We start from the raw sequence: 23724 nt of genomic DNA on the forward strand, positions 1-23724 counted from the left end.
TTGACTTCCATAGTTTTTTTTTTTTCGTACTATGGAAGTCAATGGTGCCCCAAAGCAGCTTTCATCTTTCATCAAAATATCTTCATTTGTGTTCAACAGACCAAAGAAATTTATACAGGTTTGAAACAACTTGAGGGTGAGTAAATGATGGCAGAATTTATTTTTGGGCGAGCTATCCCTTTAATGACTTCACTTGTTCTGTGTGATCAAGACGAAAACAAAAACTGTCTGTCGCCCTCATGTGGCTGTGAAATTAAACACAAGCATTTCCTATCAAGGTAATAAATCATTTGGAATTAAATTCATTTGAATAAAACAGAATTATTTGCAAAACCAAGATGTGGGCTAGTTATGACATGGGCTATATCTCAGTACAGGTTATATTAAAAATAAATACATGTCTGCCAGGGATTCTGCCACAATACAAAATGTAAAAAAAAAAAAAAAAAAAAGGTCATATATATATATATATATAACTTAACCAGAACTGCAATATTGCTTTTAAACCTGATTAAATTACTGCAAAAAATAAATAAATTAAAATTCTGTTATAGATATTCTGTTATTATCTAGGGAAATAAAGTCAGATCAGCAGGATTTGGTTGCTGACAATTCTTCAACACTCCCTGTTTAGCTCTGAAATGTTGAGTTCGTTTACAATCTCCCCTTTGCCATCCTGTATGTGTGAGGTAGGTAAATTGTTCAAGACCTCATTCTAACCAACTACTGTCACATCTGGTTATTGCTGTTAGTATCAGTAGAACAAATGATTCACTTGAATGTGCGCTGTGTCATTGGCTAAAGTGCTTGAACCACTGTCCGTCATCAGCCTTCGAAGCGATCTGGCTCTTCTATCTGAAGCGGTAGTGCAAAGCTTCATCCTGGAAGCCGTGCTCAAGGCTGATGTGCTGAATGACTCCGCCTTCCAGCAGACGTGAGCCGTATGCTAGCGCCTCGCCCTGGTCACCGGCCAATCCCACGCTTTGCAGCCAGCGAACCATGTCACTGCCCAGAAACGTCTCTGTGGTGCTCCTCTCTCCGCACCTGCACAGCAGAGCACGAGTCACCCACTGCACCCAAACCACAAACACAAGGACAGAGAGAGAAAGGCAGATGGACAGGCGAAGCAAGCGGTAAATGGAGAGGAAATTAGATATGATTAGAAAGCAAGGGAAGATGTTTGAATCACAACCAAAAAAAATCAAAAAGAGATTCATGCAAATGTGCAAACATGCTTTAATGAATAGACATGAGAAAATCATGATCAAAATTAGACTAAATGTTACTTTTTATGCATGCACCAAAAACAAATCAAACATGCAAATTAATATGTGTGTCAAATAATTCAGTGCGAAAAAGAAAACGGAGATAGCAGTAAAAAGTCTCACCTTTTCTTGTGAACAATGTCTCTGACGCACTGCTGCTTATGATATGTGAGGAACTGACTGCAGGTCAGTCTGATCTCCTCAGACGCTGTGACCTCTTGACCCCAACCCTGCCACAGCCTTGCTAACCTTTACCAACATATACAAGACCAACTAATCATTACCCTAATCATGTATATTGCATTTATATTTTATCTAATATTCACATTAAACAGGATTTTTTTCTTCCACTGTTTTTAAACACAAGCTCCTTCCCCCATCCAGACCATTTATTGAAGAAAAGCCACAAAAAAAATGTTTAAAAATGTTTTTGGAACAGTATGATGACATTATATTAGTAATTTGACTGTAAATGCTACAAAATGGCAGATTTATTTATTCATTTTCCCCCACTTTTACAATTACAACATAAATGTCAAAGTTTTGTCTGCTAATTTTCCACCCTCTCTCTGATCCTTAGAATTTAAAAAGGCCATTTTTTTTTTTGCCACTGTGCTAGTTGTTAGTTCCCTTTACAAATGAAAATTAGCCCAAACTTTATTCACCATCAAGCCATCCTAGGTGTATATGACTTTCTTCTTTCTGATGAACACAATCGGCGAAATATTAATAAATATCCTGACGCATTGGAGCTTTATAATGTCAGTGAACAGGGGTCACGAGTATGAGCTGAAGAAAGTGTCTCCATCCACATCCATCCATCATAAACATGTTCCACATGGCTCCCGGGGTTAATAAAGGCCTTCTGAAGCAAAGGGATGTCTTCGTGTAGAAAAATATATCCATATTTAACAAGTTATGAAGTAAAATATTTAGCTTCTGCCAGACCGCCTTCTGTATTCAACTTAAGAATAAAGTGTAAACTGGCGTCGTGTCGGTCACACATTTTCCGTAAGTTGAATAGGGAAGGTGTAGGACGTAACGTAAACTTTTTTTTACACTTTCTCCGTACATTGAATACGGAAGGCGGTCTGGCAGAAGCTAGATATTTTACATCATAACTTGTTAAATAGGGATTTTTTTTATTAACCCCCTGGAGCCGTGTGGAGCACATATTTATAATGGATGGATGTGGATGGAAGCACTTTCTTGAGCTCATACTCGTGAACCCTGTTCACTGCCATTATAAAGCTGGATGCGTCAGGATATTTATTAATATTTCTGTGATTGTGTTCATCAAAAAGAAGAAAGTCATATACACCTAGGACTGCTTGAGGGTAAGTAAAGCTCTGGGTGATTTTCATGTGAAAGTGGACTAATCCCTTAGGACTATGGAAATGCCCTATTTACATAGACTGCAAGTTTTCTGTCAGGTTTTAAGTAGTTTTTAACAATTCCATCCTTCTTATCCCTCGATAACAGCCTCTTTGCAGTGGTGCCTTACATGGTGACAGGATCACAAAGCTAATGCAGAAATTAGGGATCTTGTTACTCGCTCCAGACACTAACTTTTAGGGTGTGTTGCAATCATATTTCAGTCGAACCGCACCAAAGTTCATTTGGAAGTTGAAAACATGGGCCTCGGTCCGCTTGTTTGGTGCACACCAAGGTTCGGATTGCAGCGTTCACACTTATTCACATGAACTGCACTAACAGAGCAATCACACCAGAGTTTGTTTTATTCCTCTTACTTATTTTAATGTGTGTATGTCTTTAAATGAGTCTGGGTCTGCCTGTCATGTGAGTGATCACTGGAATGTGGAGCTACTTAAAAGGACTTTCCTTTCCAGATAGCCTCATCAATGGATTATTACTTCTGTGGACTTTGTACATACACCAGTGGACACATTCACATTGGGACTTTTAGCACGCTAGGACTCTTAAGGCCTGTTTTATATGGCTTGAGAGGGGAAGGAGATGAAAAGCGTGATTCGGCCTCGCAGTGCTGCGAGGCTCAGTTTAGCTGGCCAAAGAGAGCCAGTTCCCCCACTGCCTCCAGTCACTCCAAAGTGACCAAAGCGACCCAGGCCAGCCTCAGCACCCGTTGGAAAGTGGAGCCTGAAATAAAGCCATGCCTCTGCCCGGCCAAACGCTACCTCTATTCGAAATGTCAAGGGCCTTGTCCCAAGCGAGAGCTGGACCCCGTGCAGTTGAAGCAGTCCTGATGCCTCAGGACAAAGGAGGAATGGGTTAAGTCCCACCGAGGCCGGACCACCCTGAAAATGTGCCTGTCATCCAGTCCCCTTTTTAGCTCAGGATGATGGAGATGATGCGTTTGCTGCCAATTCTGGGCCCACCCCACCAGTGTGTGCACCCAAACCCCTTCTCGCTGTTATAGCTAACAAAACAAAATTTTTACATTCTCACGAAAAGAGCATTCCTCCTCCTCACAATACTGTAACAGGTGCCGCTCTCCCGCTGCAGTGCAAGACACAACCTTTGGCACTTCAACCATTTGCCACTCGACTGTGGATATGGCAAGCCATCCCCAGAGTGTCAAGCACTTACTTGCTCCAATTCACTCGCAGACCACCCCACAGGGGTGTGATGCACACTTCGGTCTTAGATGACAGCTCTCATGTCCTCAGAGCCGAAGTTCAGTCTCTGCTGGAAAAAAGTGTTGGGGAGTGAGTTCCCATGGAGAGCAACGAGTCAGGCTTTTACAGCTGCTACTTCCTTGACCCAAGAAGGATGGCGGCCTCAGGCCCATCCTCAATCTGAGAGGTCTGAATCGTACCCTCATGAGACGGACTTTCAGAATGTTAACTATGAAACAAATCATGCAAATTCACCCCGGGGATTGGTTTATATTAGTGGATCTGAAAGACGCTTACTTTCATATCCAGATAGCCCCCCATCACAGACCATTCTTAAGATTCGTGTTTGAGGGGGTATTCCAATATTCTCCACATACTTTTACGAAGTGCGTAAACACTGCTTTTTCCCCTGAGACAGACAGGAATCCGCATTCTCAGCTACCGATTAGCTGCTTATAGCCCAGTCGGAACAGCAGTTATGTGCCCAAAGATCCCTGCTCCTCTGCCATTTGGAGAGCTTGGAATTCAGGGTCAACTTTGGCAAGAGCTTGCTGCTCCCCAGCAAACAAATTTAATTCCTGGGGGCAGGATTTGACTCAGATGCAGGCTTGGCTCTCACAAGAGCGCATTCTGAAAACCTCGTTCAAGGTGGGGTCTCTTCTTCCCCTCAAGAGGTTTCAGAAGCTGCTGGGCCTCATGGTGGCAGCTTTCTCTTTAGTTCCACTAGGCCTGCTCCACATGCTACCACTCCAGCTCTGGTTGAAAGCCTGTGCCCCCCCCCCATGCGTGGAGCATGGGCCGACACACTCTCAGGGTAACCCACAGCTGCTTCAAGGCCTTGGTCCCTTGGAAATCATCCTGCTTTTATCAGAATGGGATAACACTGGGCTCGGTTTCCAGAAGGAAAGTGGTCATAACAGATACCTCCAAAACGGGCTGGGGAGTCCTGTGGGACAGCAGAATAGCCTTCGGCTCTGGGAAACTCCTATGATGAATTGGGTACATCAACCGTCTAGAAATGATGGCGGTGATTCTGGCTTTCAAAGAGTTCCATTTGGAACTCAGGGATCATCATGTCCTGGTCCGCTTGGACAACAGGACGGTGGTTGCTTTTATAAACCACCAAGATGGTATCAGGTCTCTGCACAGACTGGCGAACTGTCTTTTCCTATAAGCGCAGAAGAACCCCCACTCAGTGAGGGCAGTTCACGCGCTGGGCTCCTCGAACGCAGTAGTGGACATGCTGACCACCCCGGGGGAATGGAAACTCCACCCCCAGACGGTCAACGCGATATGGCACACCTTCGGTCAGGCAGATGTGGATCTCTTCACGATGGAAGAAAACTCCCACTGCCAGATATACTTTTAGAAAGAAATGGATACGCTGACCCAGAGTTGGCCTCGTCTGCGCCTTTATGCCTTCCCTTCTGTAACCTTATCAGCATTTTTTTCCATTCGCTCTGCTTGAGCTTAAAGCTTTTGTTCTTTATATTTTTGTTTACATATTTTTCAATGTTTTCGACTAAAAGAAAACCTTAAGATATAATGTAAGTTTGTTATGTATATATTGCCTAATCGTAGCCTGTTCAGAAATGGTGACAAAAACTTGATGAATAAAAAAAATTATGTCTTTCTCATTAAACGTCATTTAAGTAAAATGAATATGAGCCTGAATTTTATGAGCCCAAATATTCGAATGCAGTCATTTTGAAATATGCCCATGCCTAAAACTCCACTTAAAATGCCAATTTATCTGCAAGTAGCCTACAAACTTTTTCAGTCATTTAGTCATTGTAACAGTTAACTTCTAAAGAATCTTAAATATATTTGACAAGTCAATTGTTTTCAGCTTTGTCTCAATAAATGCTCTTTTTGGAATGGTGGGAAATTCCAGAAAATAACAGAATGTTTTCATAGTACTGTATGTCAAAAGATAAAGGAAAATTTGATTCATCATCATTTGAGCCCTTTTAAGCTTAAAGAGTTTTGAAAAAAGTTTAGTTACCTTTTTTTGAACGGAGAAATAACTAAATACTTGTCAAGGCCAAAAAATGCGAATGAAATGAGACCCTAAAGTGGGAAGACAGTAAGAGATGTATGCTTCAGGAAAAGAGTAAGACAGTTTGACTTTAACACAACACATGTGACAGGCTCACACTCACCTGCCCGAAATTGACCACAACACAAAAAAACTGCAGCTCCAAATACAGCTGTCCTGGATCTTTATTAAAGAGCCACCACAGACAGCTGGAGAGATTCTACCAAACAAACACACACACAAACTGAGACTGTGGGCCAAAGAAGAGTGACTAACCCCAACGATACTGTAAATAACAGTGAGACCCCAAGCAAAGATAAAAGTGGTATCCATATGGTATAATACAGTCAAACCAAAAATTATTCAGACATTTTTGATATTTTTCATATATCTTAACTGGTGGGTGCAGGACACTATTGTTCATTTATATAAGTGAGGATAGCCAAATAAAGTAAACTGTGACATATTATACCCAAAAATTATTCATACAGTGGACTACCAGTAAAATTAATAAAATTTGGAACCAAAAATTATTCAGACACTTTGACCTGACCATGTTTTGCTTAAGTGTTATCTGACATAATTAAGATTATTTTTTTCTAACACAGTTTAACTCTGAGATCTTGTCATATTTTATTACCATTTTTTTTAAACTATAGTGAATAAACTGAATTAATGAATGAAATGTTCAAGGTGTCTGAATACATTTTGGTTTGACTGTACATGAAGTAAACAAAAAACATTTTTGGTTACAATCACAGGGCACTTATTAAGTCAAATTTAAAATAACCTAACTGCATAAGTATGCACACCATTTTATTAATGGTTATGTGCCAAGGTAACAGACTCATATCCTTACACACTGTGTGCTTTAATAAAATTACAAACTAACTATTAGTTCAGGGGCGTGCACACTTATGCAGTTGCAAATAGTTTTTTTTTTTCCTCTCTCTCTCTGAAATGTGTCACTTTGATTTTCAGTGGCATTGCATAGGTTGTAATTTTTACATAAATGGTGCAAAAGTTCTGATAGGACTGATAATTTTTTACATCACAATACCCAGCTGTTTTAACAGGGGTGTGTAGACTTTATACCCACTGTATGAATGAGAGTGAATGAGTGACGCAGTACTCACAGCGAGGAGACCGACGGTCAGTAACAGACACACCAGCACGTGTCTAGTCGACTGTATATCTGTTTTCTGTCTCTCCACCTCTTTCTGTTCCTCTTCAGCCAGCAAACAGCTTGTGGATGTACACTGCTGGCCACATTGACCTGAAAACAGCATTTAAATTTGTTAATATTATGCATATTTTCTTTCCTTTTGAAATGTATTCCGTTCAGTTTCAATAAAAATGTTTTATTGATGCAGAAGTCATTAAAGGAATAGTTTGTGTAAAAAGGAAAATTCTGTCACTCTCTTTTATTCCATACGGGTCTATGAGTGTGGTATCACTGATTGTAGATATTTTAACAGGTATTTAGAAAAGAAAAACCTCCTTATCCATACATCTGCTGTGCGTCCTATTGAGCTCTAGCTACAGAACCGCATCAAAGGAGGAACTCTGACAAATAAGGCAATTTCTTATCTATCTAGAAACAGCTTGAGTGAACAGGAACTGAAAGAAAGAGCGAACCTGTTTGTGTGGACACTTCCTCTTTGGGGCTTGTAATGTCAGGCATGGTCTCCTTACGACCACATGCACACTCACACAACTGACACTCTGAGAGAAACACACACACACACAAAGATTAGTTAACAACCTCAGGCAAATTCTGTCACAATCTTCATCTTTCATAGAGCCATAGATATTTTCACACTCAGAATGGCATACTAACTATTTTCTTTCTCAAAGTAGCATGTATTCTGTGCTCACTATAACAAACAATTTCTATATTCACAGAATAACCAGATGACCCGCTCCATTTCTAAAATGTGCAGTTTACATCCAGAGCACAGTGTGTGAAATACTGTATCCCACAATTCAATCATTCAATACTGGCGTGAGGGCAGGGCAACATGTCACTCACATGAGATCCACCAATTAAAAAAACACAACCATCGACCATCCAATCAATTCCCCATGGGCAAAATCAAGCCTCGTCCTATGATTGTTCTTGTTCCAGAAGCCATTTCACTCAGATATAAGTCACAATAGGGGGGGACTATCACAACTTTCGTTTAATGCTGACTTTAAAGGTGGGGTAAGCCATATTTCAAAAACACTGTTTGGAAGTTAGTAAGACCGTCACCAACATCAAACGTCTAGCCAATCAGCATTAGGGGGCGTATGACGGTGGAGGAGAGAGAACGAGCAAGAGGGAGATTTTGAAGAAAGACTGCAGAAAGAGACATGAGACACAATACAAAAAACCTTGAAAGAATATCACTGGAATGAAGGTTTATGACTGGGCAAGATCTTTAGGACTAGGGCTGGGACAATAAATCATTGAATCACAAATCGAGAAATTATTCTGGATTGATTCTGAGATTTTCCGAATGCATCGGAATTCTCTTTTGAATCGATTCTGAGCTTAGTTTTTAACAGCAGATGGCGCTGCGTGCTTTAGAAACAGCCGTACTTTGTCTAAGGAGTTGCTTCCAATTCCATACACACACCACTGGAACCTTCTATAAAATAATCCTTCATAAAGTTTGAAAAGGTTGAAGCGAATTACAAGGGTGTTTGCAGTGGGCTGTTTACATTAATCTTGCATCATTTGAGTGTGCAGTTAAAAACTAACCTAGACGTCATCTAAACTAAGCACAGAATCGATTCAAGAGAGAATCGCTATGCATTCGGAAAATCTCAGAATCGATCCACGAATCGAGATTAAGCGATTTATTGTCACAGCCTTATTTAGGACCCACGTTAATATTAGCGCTGGAGAGAGCTAAGCGGGAAGGCCTGAAAACAGACATGGAGGCTGCTTTGATTCCTCTCCACATGTGAGTAACACTGGGTTTGAGTGTCATTGATTGTCTGGAGCAAACTCTCGTTTGCATTTACTCTTGTGTACTGTACATTCATTTTTGTGCTTACTTGTCATTCGTTCATCAGCTGTGCTTTATTTTTCGTGAAAGATTTTTTTGCGCGTCAGCTGTGATAAACAGATATGCACTCACATTGCGTGTGTAACAGAGGCCAGATAGTAAGAGTTGTGCCGGTAAACCACCGTGCACTGACGACCACTCGCCTTGCCTTCCAGCAGCGGACAGGCCGGGGTTGGAGACCGACTCGGAGCAGGGCGGTTAGGATTGGAGGGTGAGTTTTGGAGGCGGAGCAATGAAGAGAGGGGTGGGTTTTTTTTGGGTTGATTTCAAATATTAATAATGTCCAACAGTGTTTTTGAAATATGGCTTACCCCACTTTTAATGAGAAGGATATAGCTGCAGCCTGGAGATCTCCAAATGGGAGTGGGAACTACAAAACGGGGCATGACAGACACAACGACACATATGCATGATTTTTTCCCCCCGTAAACAAACCAGTTCAGCACAAACTCCGCCCCGCAGGCCATTCCAAAGATTTAATTGGTCATGTCAATCACAGTGCTGATTTCCTACACAATGCTACAACAAATACTAACCCTACCCTACACCCCACCTTCTCCATCAATAACTCCTCAAAAGGACCTCGCCAGACAACAGGACCTTTTTAGTTGCACCCCAGCGTCACTGCCCCAATCTGCGAATCTAGAGTCCCGGGGTGATCCAGTCAAACATTCCCATGTGCCACACTGAGACAGCTTGCATGGGATTCCTGAGGGAGTGGGGAACCGGAGCTTCAAACTCAGAGGGACAAGAGGTCCCCCTGGGCCCTGTCTGAATAGACCGCCCCGTCACAGATCTATTGATCGATTAGGAGTAATCCCTTACTTTATTTTTCAAAGGAAAAATAATTAAGTTATAGTAATAAGATTGCTTAGTAATTAATTACACCCAACACGTATTATAGCATGTTTTATAATGACATTTGGCGTAAGAGAAAGTCTTTGCGTGTGCAGACTTTTGGAGGTACTGCCCACTTTTGGAGTTCACACCTCGTTTTGGAGTTCTTCTGTCTGCGGCTATATCTACTTGACTTTTAAAAAACAATTTTGGTGAATCTGGCCCCATAGTTTTATAAATAAAGGAGTTTTCAGGGTTATACCTGTGTTGATGCTGCCGATAGCACAGGGCTGCTCAATAGAGCTCTGCGTGTCTGTGTCGTAGGGAAGCCTCACATCCTCCTCACTGCCAGAGAGTGACCCACGCTCAAGAGTGTGATAGGATTGCGAGCGTCTGCTGAGTAGTGTGAGAGAGATTCCACACAGCATGATACTCGCCAATAACACCACAGATGAGAAAATCACCTACAACACACAAACAATCACAAGAGCATTACAGCAATATTCCAGGACATATAGTGAATATGTAGTCATTATGTAATTATGTCCACATTGTGGTTTATCCGTTAAGGAAAAGTACAGGTCTAATTTCCCAGAACTTCATCAGCTTTTAGGAAAATGCTAGTAGATAACCTCAAAACTATCATCACCCAATGCCCAACTTGAATTAATCAATCAATCTTTGAAAGATGAATAAAATCAACAGTAAATTTAGCTGCAAGCAGCGATGACGGGCTCAACCACAGTGATGTCACTGCCATGTGATAGTTATAAGACAATAATGCACAGTTGCCACATGCCGATAAGTACACTGCCCAGACAAAAAAAAAAAAAAAAAAAAAGTTGCTGTTTGGATTTGTTATGTTTGGGAGCAGTTCTTTTAAACCTAATTGATGGAGTGTGTAGCTTTTCATTTATTAAACAACCATTTAGGAAAACACATTATGGCCATATGCCAGCCAGGATGACAATGTCAAGATTCATCAGGCTCAAATTGTGAAAGAATGGTTGGGAGGAGAAAAAAAAAAAAAATGCTACAAATAAGAATATATCATCACTGTCGGGCAGAAACCTTGTATCTCTATATATTTTGTCATTTTTGTTTTATTTTAAAAATCAATGCTACTAGTCATCCTTTATGCCTGTATGTGGATCTACAAATAATTAACCAATGAAAAGTATTAAAAAGAGATTGTGACTGAACCTCGTAACTGCATTGGCTCCTCAAACTGTCAGTCAAACCTCATAACCCCGCCCCCCTCTATCGTGAATGAGGTGCCGCACGCAGTTTGGAGATTGATCACTGCTTGGCAGTGCAAAGGTTAATAAAGAACTGATGTTTGAATAAGCACAGAGTTTTCATTACTCAAATAACACCTTTATTTATATAGCGCTTTTTTACAGTGCAGATTGTTTATATAAGCAGCTTTACAGTGATAACAGGAGAATTATGCAACAAAGTGTGTTTCACCTGTATTGCAGCTCTAAAAGAAAATAGTGTCATTGTCCAGCTTAAGGAAGTTCAGAGTTGATTTATTTCCATTGTAAAAAAGTTATTAACTTACTTATCTCTACAGCAGCTCTGGAGAAAACTGTGATATCATCGACCAGCTCAGTTCTCATACAATGGTGTCAATGATTGCAGACATATCCATAAAGGCTGTTTTTTTTTTTTTTCCATTTGAAGACTCATGTAATGCATTTAACAACAAGAAAACCTGAGCACCCATATAGCTACAATAAACTGTATAACCTGCAAGTTGATGAAAACCTAATGCAATGATGCACTAACTGCCTCAGATGCGGCTGTTCCAGTAACGGACAAAACACATATCTCTGTCAAATGATGGTCAAAACCCTCGTAAGTCCATTTATATATATAAAGCCAGAATTTTGATACATTTTTAAATACCAATTTTGACGACAGTGTTTATTTTAAAAATACGAGGTTTCCGCCCAACAGAGACGGTATATAAAATGTATTGTTTTATCATCACCAACAACATTATATAGCTACCTATATTACCTTATTGTGTTCCTACCTGACTTAAGCTCAAGTGTCACCATTAATGTGAGAACTAATTTTAATATAATATCCAGTTTTAATATGCCATTTGAAGCAATGCATGTTTGTGCAATGTTGTTATTTTAGTGCTTAGTGGTGTGCCGTGGGATTTTTTACTCATCAAAACTGTGCCGTGGCAAGAAAAATGTTGGGAAACAGCTTATGTGGCCTCGTGAGTTGATGATGGACATGATCAGAGGCAAACTTTCACATTTTTATTCTGCTTTTTTCCCCATTCCGTACGTTTGAACGTGAGAAGACAGTAACTCGGTATCATGCGTCATTACTAAAGAAATCAATGCTGACTATTATTACCTAAGCAAACAGAACAGACTTGCAATGTAACAGTACAGATCTTATATGGCATTTTAAAAACACATTGGATTGTGCACAATACGAACAACGCTTTCATCAGATTTGTACCTGCGTCTTTCCATAAAAGAATGCAGAGTCAATAGTGTCTGGCATTCTTTCCCCTGACAGGAGAAGGACACTCACAGCCACAACAGGCAAACTGCAAGAGACAGTGAGAGAAAAAACAGCAGACATCAGTGTCTTTATCTTAAAAAGTTTCTCTTTCAGTTGTCTAATACAGCTCAACAGTCACTGCACACTTCTTCAGCAGCCTTGGTTCCTCATTCTTTCAGAATTTCTTCAATAAAGGGTTATAAACCAGGAAACAAACCATCCAGGTCCAAGGCGTATCACAATATTTCAAAAGAAAAGAAAAATAAGAAGGTACAAGATTATGTACTTGAAGCATTGATTATAAAATAGATTTGTATTCAAGTACTTTGAGACTGTAGAAAGATGATTTGTTTATGTATTTGCAATGCCTCATAGGACTGTGAGCTCTAATGCTGCTGTTCTCATTTCTCTTCTCTGACCAGTGCATCCAAACAGAAACTCCCTTTTATTATGGATACACTCTTGAAGAAAAAGGGGGGGACTGAAAAACCTTTCAGTGGTCAGATCTTAAAATAACAATTTTTCTTGGATTTTTTCTTAGATAAAAATCCAAAGAACCTTTTTCCACTATAAAGAATCTTCTGTAGAATGGAAAAGTTCTGTGGATGTTTAAGGTTCTTTATGGAACCATCGCTGCCAATAAAGAACCTTTTGTTTTTAAGTGTTGTGTTGTGTAATTCCATACATAATTAAACTGTTTTTTTTTTTGTTTTTTTTTTAAATAACTGCCTTTTCTATTAGTGAACTCAGTCCTCATAGTAGGTCTTTCTTGAAAAGTTTATACTGCAGTATAATTTGAGTATGATTTGATTCTGTCTTGTTCAGCAGTATAATACTCAACTGGTCATTATGTAACTGTCTCGAATGCGACACTCACCCCCAGCCAGTGATCACAGTGAGCCCTGGCCTGAAGTCCACCTCCTCACTTCTCCTCATGAGGAGCAGAGACAGAGCGATCAGACCTTCATGACACATTACAGAAGATTATTCAAACACTTTAAACCAAAGCACAAAGGTCTGGTACTTTGACAAACACATAACTTTATTTATATTCCATATACCTATGTAAGAACAGTTTAGCATAACTACAACCCTAAACTACAGTAGTTGCATTGCCTAACACCTGATAGTAAACCAGCCAGCTGTGCATTTTGCATATCTGCTGTTTTGAATAGAACTTTTTCATATAAAAAAAATCATTTACAACAGGATACAATTCAAATTTTCATTTAATATGCACAAAATTTGTTTTACATGTTCATGTTACAATATTGAAAATCGGTCGCCCTTTATAGTGCACTTTCACTGTACTTGAAGCGTACTTACCCACAAAAGTATCGAATTGTATAAGGTAACTACATGGGCTAAGTTAAGATTTAGGGGTAGTTTTTACCCAGTTAGTGTCATTACTACAGTATGTACTTGGTATTTTCATGCAAAGCAAGACCGTAAAATAAAGTGCTACTGAAAAATCCATATCCAGCAGTTACATGCTAATACTGTAAAGCTGTAAACAGTGAGGCAGTTTTTAATGTAGCGTTTAAAGTTTTTGAACCTGATCTTGAGGGACAGGTGATGTTTAGTGATTTTTTTAAAGACATACTCTGATGACTCACCAGGCCAGATATAGGTGCTGTAGAGAGAACTGTACAGTAGAGTAAAGGTCAACACCTGACCCAGGAAGTTCTTCTGTGCTGCCACGAAGTTCCACGCTATCATACCAACACAGGCCAATAACTGCAGACACAGGACAGTATTAGTTTATGCAGAATGTATGGTGGGAAAATCATCAGGTTGCATTTTGACTGCATTTTCAATAAACAATTCAGCTTTTATGACACTCTAAGAGTGTGTTCACACTTTTTTTAACACCGAACCTAAAGATACAAAACAAAGAAGAAACAAAACAAAAAGACGGCTTTTATGACATATATTTTGCGACTGAACTTAACAAACATCCAAAACAATGCTGCGGGCTAAACGCGCTTGTTGTATGCACATACATATTGTTACCAGCCAAGAACTCACAAAGAGCTTATAAAATATGTAAAGGAGTCAAAACAGCGGCAAGAATTCTTCCGTTACACACAAATGAAGATCAGTAGTAAGAAGACAACGGTTCTGACGCCTGTTTCCGTCCGTTTATATTGCTTTGGTCTGTGTTGTGTTTAAATTTCATGCGAACCGCACCAGAGCTCATATGGAAGGTGGGTTTTGGGCCGCTTGTTCGGTGCGCACCAGGGTTCAGATGGTAGCATTCACACTTATTCAAATTAACCACACTAACAGAGCAATTGCACCAGAGTTTGTTTTAATCAAACGAAACATGTCAAGTGTGAACACACCCTTAATGATCCAAAATATCATAGATCTATGATCAGTGTTGGGGAAAGTTACTTTTAAAAGTAATGCATTACAATATTGCATTACATCACAAAAAAGTAACTGTGTTACTTTTTTATGGACAGTGTGGTACATTACTTTTGTGTCAGCAGCAAAGACATTGGTTAATAAAGTGAGATTAAATACATAAAGTATATTTGTATTATGTAACATTTAATTATTGCAGATTTGTGTAATATTCTATGTTTGTATTTCAGTGTTTTTATTCATTTTAAGGAGTACTGAATCTGTTTTTGTGCAAGTGAGATGAGTAAATGTTCACATTTAGTCTAGATCTACAATAACCATCATGTTCACACTCAACTCCTCTGCACTTACTCCTGATTTCTCTCAACATGAGGACAGGAAAGCTGTCAGTCAATACAAACTTGCCATACTTATTTGAAAAAGTAACTATTTTGCTGTACATTTAAAAGTAATGTGTTACTTTACTAGTTACTTGGAAAAAGTAATCCGATTACGTATCTCGCATTACTTGTAATGTGTTATTCCCAACACTGTCTATGATATTAATGGAAAATACATTGCCTAAGCTCACCTGTGCCACAAAGAGGTTTATGGTGAAAATATGAGGAATTCTGTGAAACTTTCTGCTCAGTAGCATGACCGCAACACTCCACACCTGCAATGACAGGAAGAACATGAACAGAGCGTTTCAGAGAAGTTTTCATGTTTTCAGAGTATCCAGAGTTTTAGATACTTAATCACAACATGTTTCATGACCTCCGGTGCAATATGAACATACACCTACAGTAACAACTTCACAAAACCAGCTGAACTGGTTCAGAGAGTCCAAGTGTGCATGTGTATGCTTGAATATGGTCATATACAAGCTTGAACCAAACTTCAGTTTCTTGTTTTTTTGTTTTTCCAAGCTAAACAGAGAGCACAAACGCAACAGGAAGGAAGTGTCAACAGATGCATCTGAGAAGAGCATGAGACCATCTGATTGGAAACACCCCGACCAACATCCACACTAGACACGCAAACACAGAACCTGCTTGAACCTTAATGATGATAACAACTTAAGATGAAAATGAGTGTTTACATGCATCTTACAATGATTATGCTTAATAACCCGATAACATGTATGATCATGCAAACACACTTTTCTGTGGAGTTCTTTTCTTTCCTGAGTAGTTTTCTTATCTGATCTGTGCATACTGGTTTTTGCCCCTTAACCTAATATTACTTCACATGTAAAGACTTTTACAGACATTCCGGTTTGCTTATTCAATGTGTGCATGTCTTTGCATACGTCGGCTCATGTTTTGATGACTAACGCTAACCTTCAAAACCAAAGAAAAAACCCATTGTCAGTTTTTATAATGAGCCGTTTTATTGTCAGTTTTGTTGTACAGGTGAATGAGCTAAATTTCAATTTGACTGATCAGATTTGCCTAAATAATCTTGACTTCTGATTTTATCTTTTTATCTCATCTGAAATCAGGGTCAAAATGCATGAACCAATACTTTTACTTTTAGTATTGATTTTACGTTATTTTGAAAAACCTTTGTGCCCTTTTAAAAATATGTATTATATTTGTCACGTGGTGTAACAAAGCGATAATATACTGTCCTTGCTTCTTCAATATATGCGAGTGCACGCTTCTCATTATTATTTATTAACTATATATTTTACAAAAAAAAAATATTTTAAATTCTTCAAAATAAATGTTAACATAAATAAATTTACATATAAATTACATTTTACAACTATCTTCACCACGTAAGATTAATACACACTACTTTTCTTTTCAAGAAATTCTTTCCTTTAATGAGGCCCTTTTCTTCATTATGATTGTTTTTATTTTTTTCCCTCCAAATAAAGAATTTTTAATTCAGAAATTCAGCATTTTTATAAATGAATAAATAAATAAATTCCAATAAATGTAATCATTTTATTTAAATAAATTTATAGATCCATTCCAGACAAAAAATCATGTCACTTTCTAATCTTTTGTCTTGACTGTCCAAAAAACCCCCTGAAACATTAGTTTGACATCGTTACAGAATTCCCACAGCGTGTCCTGGTTAATTTCTGTTTTCCATGATATCCCCAGCACAACTGATTATAACATGGATTTACCTACATCCCATAATAACCACCTGCATTAGAGCAGAGGCCACACAAACATGCGCTCTCACCACCAGCATGAGGGACGACAAGAATATCAACACACTGTAACAAGTTATGATTTTAAGAGGAAGCAGAGAAATGAAGAAAGAGAAATGAAAACAGGCACATCTGTGCGTGAGCATGTCGACACTCACCAGTGCAAAGAGGCTGATAATGCTGATGTTGAAGCTCACGTTCTGTAGCGCTGATGCTAGCGGCGCCGGATCCATCCAAGGAATGGTCAGCAGCCAGGCAGACACGTACATGATGGGAGCAGAGAGAAACGTGCCGATCACCATACCTGAGGCCACCTGAAGGAGGACAAACTTCATATAAGAGGGGATGATCACAGAAAATACTGTGGTGGTACTTTGATAAACTACATGAGCCAATCAAAATGTGACTAAACTAAGGGTGAAAATAAATTATATTTAAAAGTGTGATGTTGTGCATAAAGCCATATGTGCTGTGTAAGTGGCAAATAATGACACAAATGTAGAATATATATAAATATATCATTTATAATATGCAGACACATACAACTTAAGCTGAAAAAAATCAAATTCAGCTTTAAAAAATGGAAACTGAAAGACATTAAGTAGGATCCACTACTGAACAAAAGCTTGGGGTTGGAAAGATTCTGTAATGTTTTTGAAAGAAACCTCTTCTGCTCACCAAAGGTGCATTAATTTGATCAAAAATACAGTAAAAACTGTAATATTGTGAAATATTTTTACAATTTAAAATAGCTGTTTTCTATGGAAGCTTGTTTCCACCACTGAATAAAAAATAAAAAAGTTAATTGCGACTTTTTATCTCACAATTATGACTTCTTTCTCGCAATTGAGAGTTATAATGTCAGATATAAACTCGCAATCAAGTCGGAATTGTGGGATATAAACTTGTAATTGCAAGAAATAAAGCCAGAATTACGAGATATAAACTAAGTTTATCTCACATTTCGGACTGTGTTCTTGCAATTGTGAGTTTATATCGCGCAATTCTGATTTTTTTCCTCACAATTCTGAGCAATTGCATATATAAAGTCACAATTGTTAGTTATAAAGTCCAATTCTGAGGAAAAAAAACTCACAATTCTGACATTTTTCTCGCAATTGCGAGTTTATACCTCTCAATTCTGACTTCGTAACTCGCAATTACTACTTTATATCACGCAACTGAGAAAAATAGTCAGAATTGTGAGAAAAAAGTCAAGTGAATATATTGTAAAATGTAATTTATTCCTGTGTATTTTTAGCATTACTCCAGTCTTCAGTGTCACATGATCCTTAAGAAATCATTCTAATATGATGATTTGCTGGTCAAAAAAAATATATAAAAAAAATCTTGATGAATAGAAAGTTCAAAAGAACAATATTTATTTGAAACAGAATTGAAAATCGTTACTGTAACTTTTGATTAACCTAATGTATTTAATTTAATGCATTTGACATTAAATAAAATCTGACAGCAAACTTTTGAGTAGGTACAAAAACACATCCACACGAGGTACATACCACCTCCAGCTCCATGTTGTAGTGTGATGCGTATATGGCCACACTAGGGGCAGTGGGGAAGACTCCATATAGAAAGGCGTAGTTTGACAAACTGGTGTGGTTCAGTGAGCTTCTGTTTCCACAGTCCAAAAGCTCAACCATCCCTCGACAGATCAGAGGCATCACCAGCCTAAAAAGACCACGGGCGAACAGAATGAGCTCTACATAATGTAATAATACAGTCTAGAACTCATGATCTTCAGATTACAGGAACAATTTTTAGCAATGTCAGAATTAGGGTTGCTTCACACATTTTTGCTGTTAAAAATGCAAGACGCCTGTCAGTGGAATGAAAAAAGGTCTAAAAATTATTTTAAACACCATGTTTTTAGAATGCTGCGTCATGCTCGAGATGCTGCAAATGATGCGAGACGTGAGCGCAACAGTTATCAGTCTAGTGTGGAAATGGAATGGAAAAACATGTTCTGGGTGAACGGCCCCTTAAAATTTTTGATCCCATTCATCGATAATGCCTGAATGCATGATAATATAACAAACCACACAGTAAGCACAGAGGTAGAGTTCACTAAATATCCAGGTAAAACATGAGCAGTTGTTTCAGACAGTGTTTCTGTCCTCTAGCTAAGCTTGTGTGCTCTGTTGATGCTCTGAGAAACATTCCCATTGGACCAACACAGTGTTGTACTGCTGCCAAGATACACTGGAAGCAGCTACCTGCATATTTACAGATATTCAAATACCCTAAGGGCAAGAGCATTAAGTTAGTTTCTTTGCCTTGGTAAAACATGCAAATATCAGAGTGAGTGTCTAGAAGACTATGTTTAAACACATTACCAATGTACTGACAAATCACCCAAGTTGGTTCTCACATCTCATTTACTCTTGTGCATGTTTGAATCTTGCACCTCACAACCTGTTGTGCCAGGCATGATGTCGATGGTTCTCGTCTTGTCCCATGATCAGTGTTGGGCCGGGGTAACACATTTCAAGTAATGTGCATCAGGTTATCAGATTACTTTTTTTTATAACGAGTAATGTTTTCTTTATAAATTTACACATTAATATATTAGTTACTTTTTTAAATGATATATAATGCATGTTACTTTTCAGTTTAATTAATTTGCTTAAACATTTTTTAAATTGCTGAATTAAAATTCTTCTCTATGAAATGCACACTCATACACTCAAAACACATTACTTTCAACTTTCAATAAAAAGAGTTGTATAGTAGGTAATATAACCCTTAATTGTAGGAGATCTAGGGGCCAGGAAATATTTGAAGAGGTCACAAAATCATCAGTGTTGGGGAAAGTCACTTTTAAAAGTAATGCATTACAATATTGTGTTACTCCACAAAAAGTAAATAATTGCGTTACTTAGTTACTTTTATGGAAAAGTATGTGTTATGTTACTTTTGCATTACATTTTTGCAGCTGGGCTGGGCTTTTTTGTTTGTTTCTTTTTTAATAATGAAAAAAAGAAGAAGCAAAAGTTTTATTTTTGGCAAATGTAAAGGCCTTTCACACCAAAAGTGAAATGAATAAGCCTCAGACTGAAGGAAACGCAAAATACGTCTGTACAGTAGTGGGCGCAGCTCAAACAAACCTTCCAGCTGTGCTGCCATTCTGGATTAAAGAAGAATAGGACATAAGAGAAGAAATTTCAACCTTCTTCTGCAATAAAAATAAAAATTACACACAAATGTGATGTTTATCTAAAGTCAGTTTTGCTTATTACTATGGCTGATTTGGATCATTGAACGTCAGCAGCAAAGACATTGGTTAATAAAGTGAGATTAAATGCATAAAGTATATTTGTGTAGTTTCACATATTTAAGGTATTATTGCAGGTATTATTACTATTCTGAGTTTTCATTTTACTGTTTTTATTCCTTTTGATGAATACTGAATCTGTTTTTGTGGACGTGAGATGAGTAAATGTTCACATTTAGTCCAGATCTACAATACCCATCATGTTTACACAACACACACAACCTCTGCACTTTACTCCCGATTTCTATCAACATGGGGACAGTCAATAAAAGAGATAAAGTAACTTGCATTACTTACTTGAAAAAGTAACTCAGATTTTTTGTTGTAAACTTAAAAGTGCTACTTTACTAGTTACTTGGAAAAAGTAATCTGATTACACAACTCGTGATACTTTTAATGTGTTACCTCATTAATATTTTAAGTGTGTTTTTAAAAGAAAATGAAGATCTATGACACATAGGCTATGTTGTTTAATGCATTACTGTGTTAAACACTTGCAAAAAAGAACTTCAAGTAAAAAAAACACATCTGAAAGGCCTGGAAGAGAGCGAGCCTAAACCAGGTGAGAAAAAATAACGCAAATGTAACGTAACACATTGCTTTCCATAAAAAGTAACAAAGTAATGTAATTACAGTGCCCTCCACAAATATTGGCACCCTTCAGTAAATATGAGCAAAGGCGGCTGTGAAATTAAATCTGCATTGTTTATCCTTTTGATCTTTCATTCAAAAAATTCACAACATTCTAACCTTTCATTTAAATAAAACTTGAAAATGGGGGGAAAAGCTCATTATGAAATAGATGTTTTTCTTTAGTTCACGTTGGCCACAATTATTGGCACCCCTAGAAATTATTATGAATAAAATATATTCCCATTCATATTTACATTTTTTTAGCACACCAGGGTGATCATGAACATGAAATTGTCCAGCCATGACTTCCTGTTCCACAGGAGTATAAACATGAGGAAACACAAAGGCCAAATTCCCTTAATCATTCATCACAATGAGAAAAACCAAAGAATATAGTTCTGATGTGCAGCAAAAGATTGTTGAGCTTCACAAAATAGAAAGTGGCTGTAAGAAAATAGCTGAAGCATTGAAAATCCCCATTTCCACCATCAGGGCAATAATTAAGAAGTTCCAATTAACTAAACAGGTTACAAATCTGCCTGGAAGAGGACGTGTGTCTAAATCGTCCTAATGCGCTGTGAGAAGGAACGTTTGAGTGGCCAAAGACTCTCCAAGAATCACAGTTGGAGAATTGCAGAGATTAGTTGAGTCTTGGGGTCAGAAAGCCTAAAAAAATTATCAAACAGCACCTACATCCCCACAAGTTGTTCGGGAGGGTTTCAAGAAAAATCCTCTGCTCTCATCCAGAAACAATCTCCAGCATATTCAGTTGTCAGACACGACTGGAACTTCAAACGGGACCGGCTTCTGTGGTCTGATGAAACTTAAAAAAAGAAGAGCTTTTTGGCAGCAAACCCACCAGATGGGTTTGGTGCACACATGGATAAAAAGTACCCCATGCCCACGGTTAAATATACTGCTGGATCTTTAATGTTGTGGGCCTATTTTTCTGCTGGAGGTCCTGGACATCTTGGTCAGATACATGGTATCATGAATTCTACCAAATATCAACAGATAAAACTAAAAACCTGACTGCTTCTGCTAGAAATCCAATAATGGGCCGTGGATCTTCCATCAGGACAATGATCCAAAACAAACATCAAAATCAACACAAAAATGTGTCACTGAGTACAAAATGAAGATTCTGACATGGCTGCCCCAGTCCCCTGACCTGAACCCTAAAGAAAATGAGTGGAGTGAACTGAAGAGAAGAAGCACCAACATGGAGCGGCGATGAGATTCTGCATGAAGGAATGGTCTCTGATCTCTTGTCAGGTGTTCTCCAAACTCATCAGGCATTATAGAAGACGAATCAGAACTGTTATCTTGGGAAAAGGAGGTTGCAATAAGTGCCAGTAATTGTGGCCAACGTGAACTAAAGAAAAACATCTATTTCATAATGAGCTTTTCCCCCCATTTTCAAGTTTTACTTAAATGAAAGGTTAGAATGTTGTGAATTTTTTGAATGAAAGATCAAAATCATAAACAATGCAGATTTATTTTCACAGCTAACTTTGCTCATATTTACTAAGGGTGACAATATTTGTGGAGGACACTGTAGTTACTTTTTTTAGGGTGTAACGCAATATTGTACTGCATGACTTGAAGGTCTGTATGTGCACAAATGTGAATTCATAATAAAAAGATCAGTGAATAATTACTTAAATTCTGGTCTGTTCCAAAGACAAGGCTATGACTTGGAATACAGCACACAAGTTAAATGAACTACTTTTATAATTTTTTGATGATGTTTTTTGTCCATTTAATAGCTTGACAGTCTGAAACACCATCCAGTTTCATAGTATGGAAAAGAGCAGCAAGGACATTCTGCTAAACGTCTTCTTTTGTGCTCCACATATGAAAGAAAATCCGTTTTCTAATGACAGAATATTCCATCTTTTATTACTAACAAATTGCATGGTAGACTCACAGTTTTGCGGTGATGAGGAGAATAAGGGCCACCACAGTAGAGCGGGTAAGTTTTTTCAGCTGACCCACCATGGACAGACCCAGATAAAACAGTGCTGCTCCCCCGAATGAGTTCGCCAGACCATCTACAAACTCCTCCATGAAGGGCGGGATCTTCTGGCCCAGCACAAAGTGAGAAACGAGCCCGATCACCACCATAAAGACAATGGGGTTCTTGACAACTTGAAGGACCACCAAACCCAGCACTTTCAGCTTACTCTGCTGGTGAGGTTCTCCAGCCCTCCACCTCTGCACCTCACAGAACGCGAAGCCTAGCGGGTTTAGGACCATGAGGGAGACGGGAGCAACCAGGTAGATGTACTGAAGGTACTCCGGATGGGTGTTGCGGTACAGAGCTTCAACTGTGGAGGACAAGAAGGATCAACATTAACAGAATGCTCACCAAAACTGAAAATAATATCATCATTTACTCATCCTCAGTTTGTTTCAAGCATATATGACTTTCTTTCTTCACAAAAAGAGATGTTTAGCACAATGTCCAAGCATCCATTTTAATTATATAGAGACAAGTAGGCTTGGACATTCTTCGAAAAAGGAACAATGAATTGAGGAACAAAGAAGATAATATGGTTTGGAACAGCATGCGTTATCAATTCCCTCTTCCTGTTTGGGATCTTTAGTACATTTTCTAGGTTAAAGGTTTATAGAACACCATTCAACTTATACACCATCAACCAGTACTATATTTCTGTAAGTTTAAAGGGTTAGTTCACCCAAAAATTAAATTTCTGTCATTAATTACTCACCCTCATCTCGTTTCACACCTGTAAGACCTTCGTTCATCTTCAGAACACAAATTAAGATATTTTTGATGAAATCCAAGAGTTTTTTTTTTTTTTTTTTTATCTACCATAGAAAGCAACGAAATTACCACATTTAAGGTCCAGAAAGGTACTAAAGACATCATTAAAAGGGTCCATGTGACTGCAGTGGTTCAACCTTAATGTTATGAAGCGAAGAGAATAC

At 38.3% G+C, this 23724-nt stretch overlaps 1 protein-coding gene across 3 annotated transcripts in view; it reads right to left on the reverse strand.

Moving 5' to 3' along the window:
- Positions 1 to 148: 148 nt before the first annotated feature.
- gpr155a (G protein-coupled receptor 155a) overlaps positions 149 to 23724 on the reverse strand; it is a 29427-nt gene continuing 5851 nt past the window's right edge. Inside the window, exons 3-16 of one of the 3 annotated variants that reach the window (XM_048192808.1) lie at positions 22700 to 23099; positions 18365 to 18533; positions 17003 to 17158; positions 15267 to 15350; positions 13942 to 14062; positions 13203 to 13287; positions 12281 to 12371; positions 10056 to 10257; positions 7539 to 7625; positions 7037 to 7176; positions 6025 to 6120; positions 5868 to 5932; positions 1389 to 1514; positions 149 to 1044 (exon numbers count right to left, since the gene is read on the reverse strand). In XM_048192808.1, coding sequence (XP_048048765.1) covers positions 852 to 1044; positions 1389 to 1514; positions 5868 to 5932; positions 6025 to 6120; positions 7037 to 7176; positions 7539 to 7625; positions 10056 to 10257; positions 12281 to 12371; positions 13203 to 13287; positions 13942 to 14062; positions 15267 to 15350; positions 17003 to 17158; positions 18365 to 18533; positions 22700 to 23099 — 2015 coding nt within the window. In that variant the 3' untranslated portion in view covers positions 149 to 851. Of the gene's footprint in view, positions 1071 to 1388; positions 1515 to 5867; positions 5933 to 6024; positions 6121 to 7036; positions 7177 to 7538; positions 7626 to 10055; positions 10258 to 12280; positions 12372 to 13202; positions 13288 to 13941; positions 14063 to 15266; positions 15351 to 17002; positions 17159 to 18364; positions 18534 to 22699; positions 23100 to 23724 lie in introns of all 3 variants that reach the window. The other 2 variants (XM_048192810.1, XM_048192809.1) reach the window with 2 other exon arrangements.

Source organism: Megalobrama amblycephala, linkage group LG6, assembly GCF_018812025.1.
Source record: "Megalobrama amblycephala isolate DHTTF-2021 linkage group LG6, ASM1881202v1, whole genome shotgun sequence".
NCBI lineage: Eukaryota > Metazoa > Chordata > Actinopteri > Cypriniformes > Xenocyprididae > Megalobrama > Megalobrama amblycephala.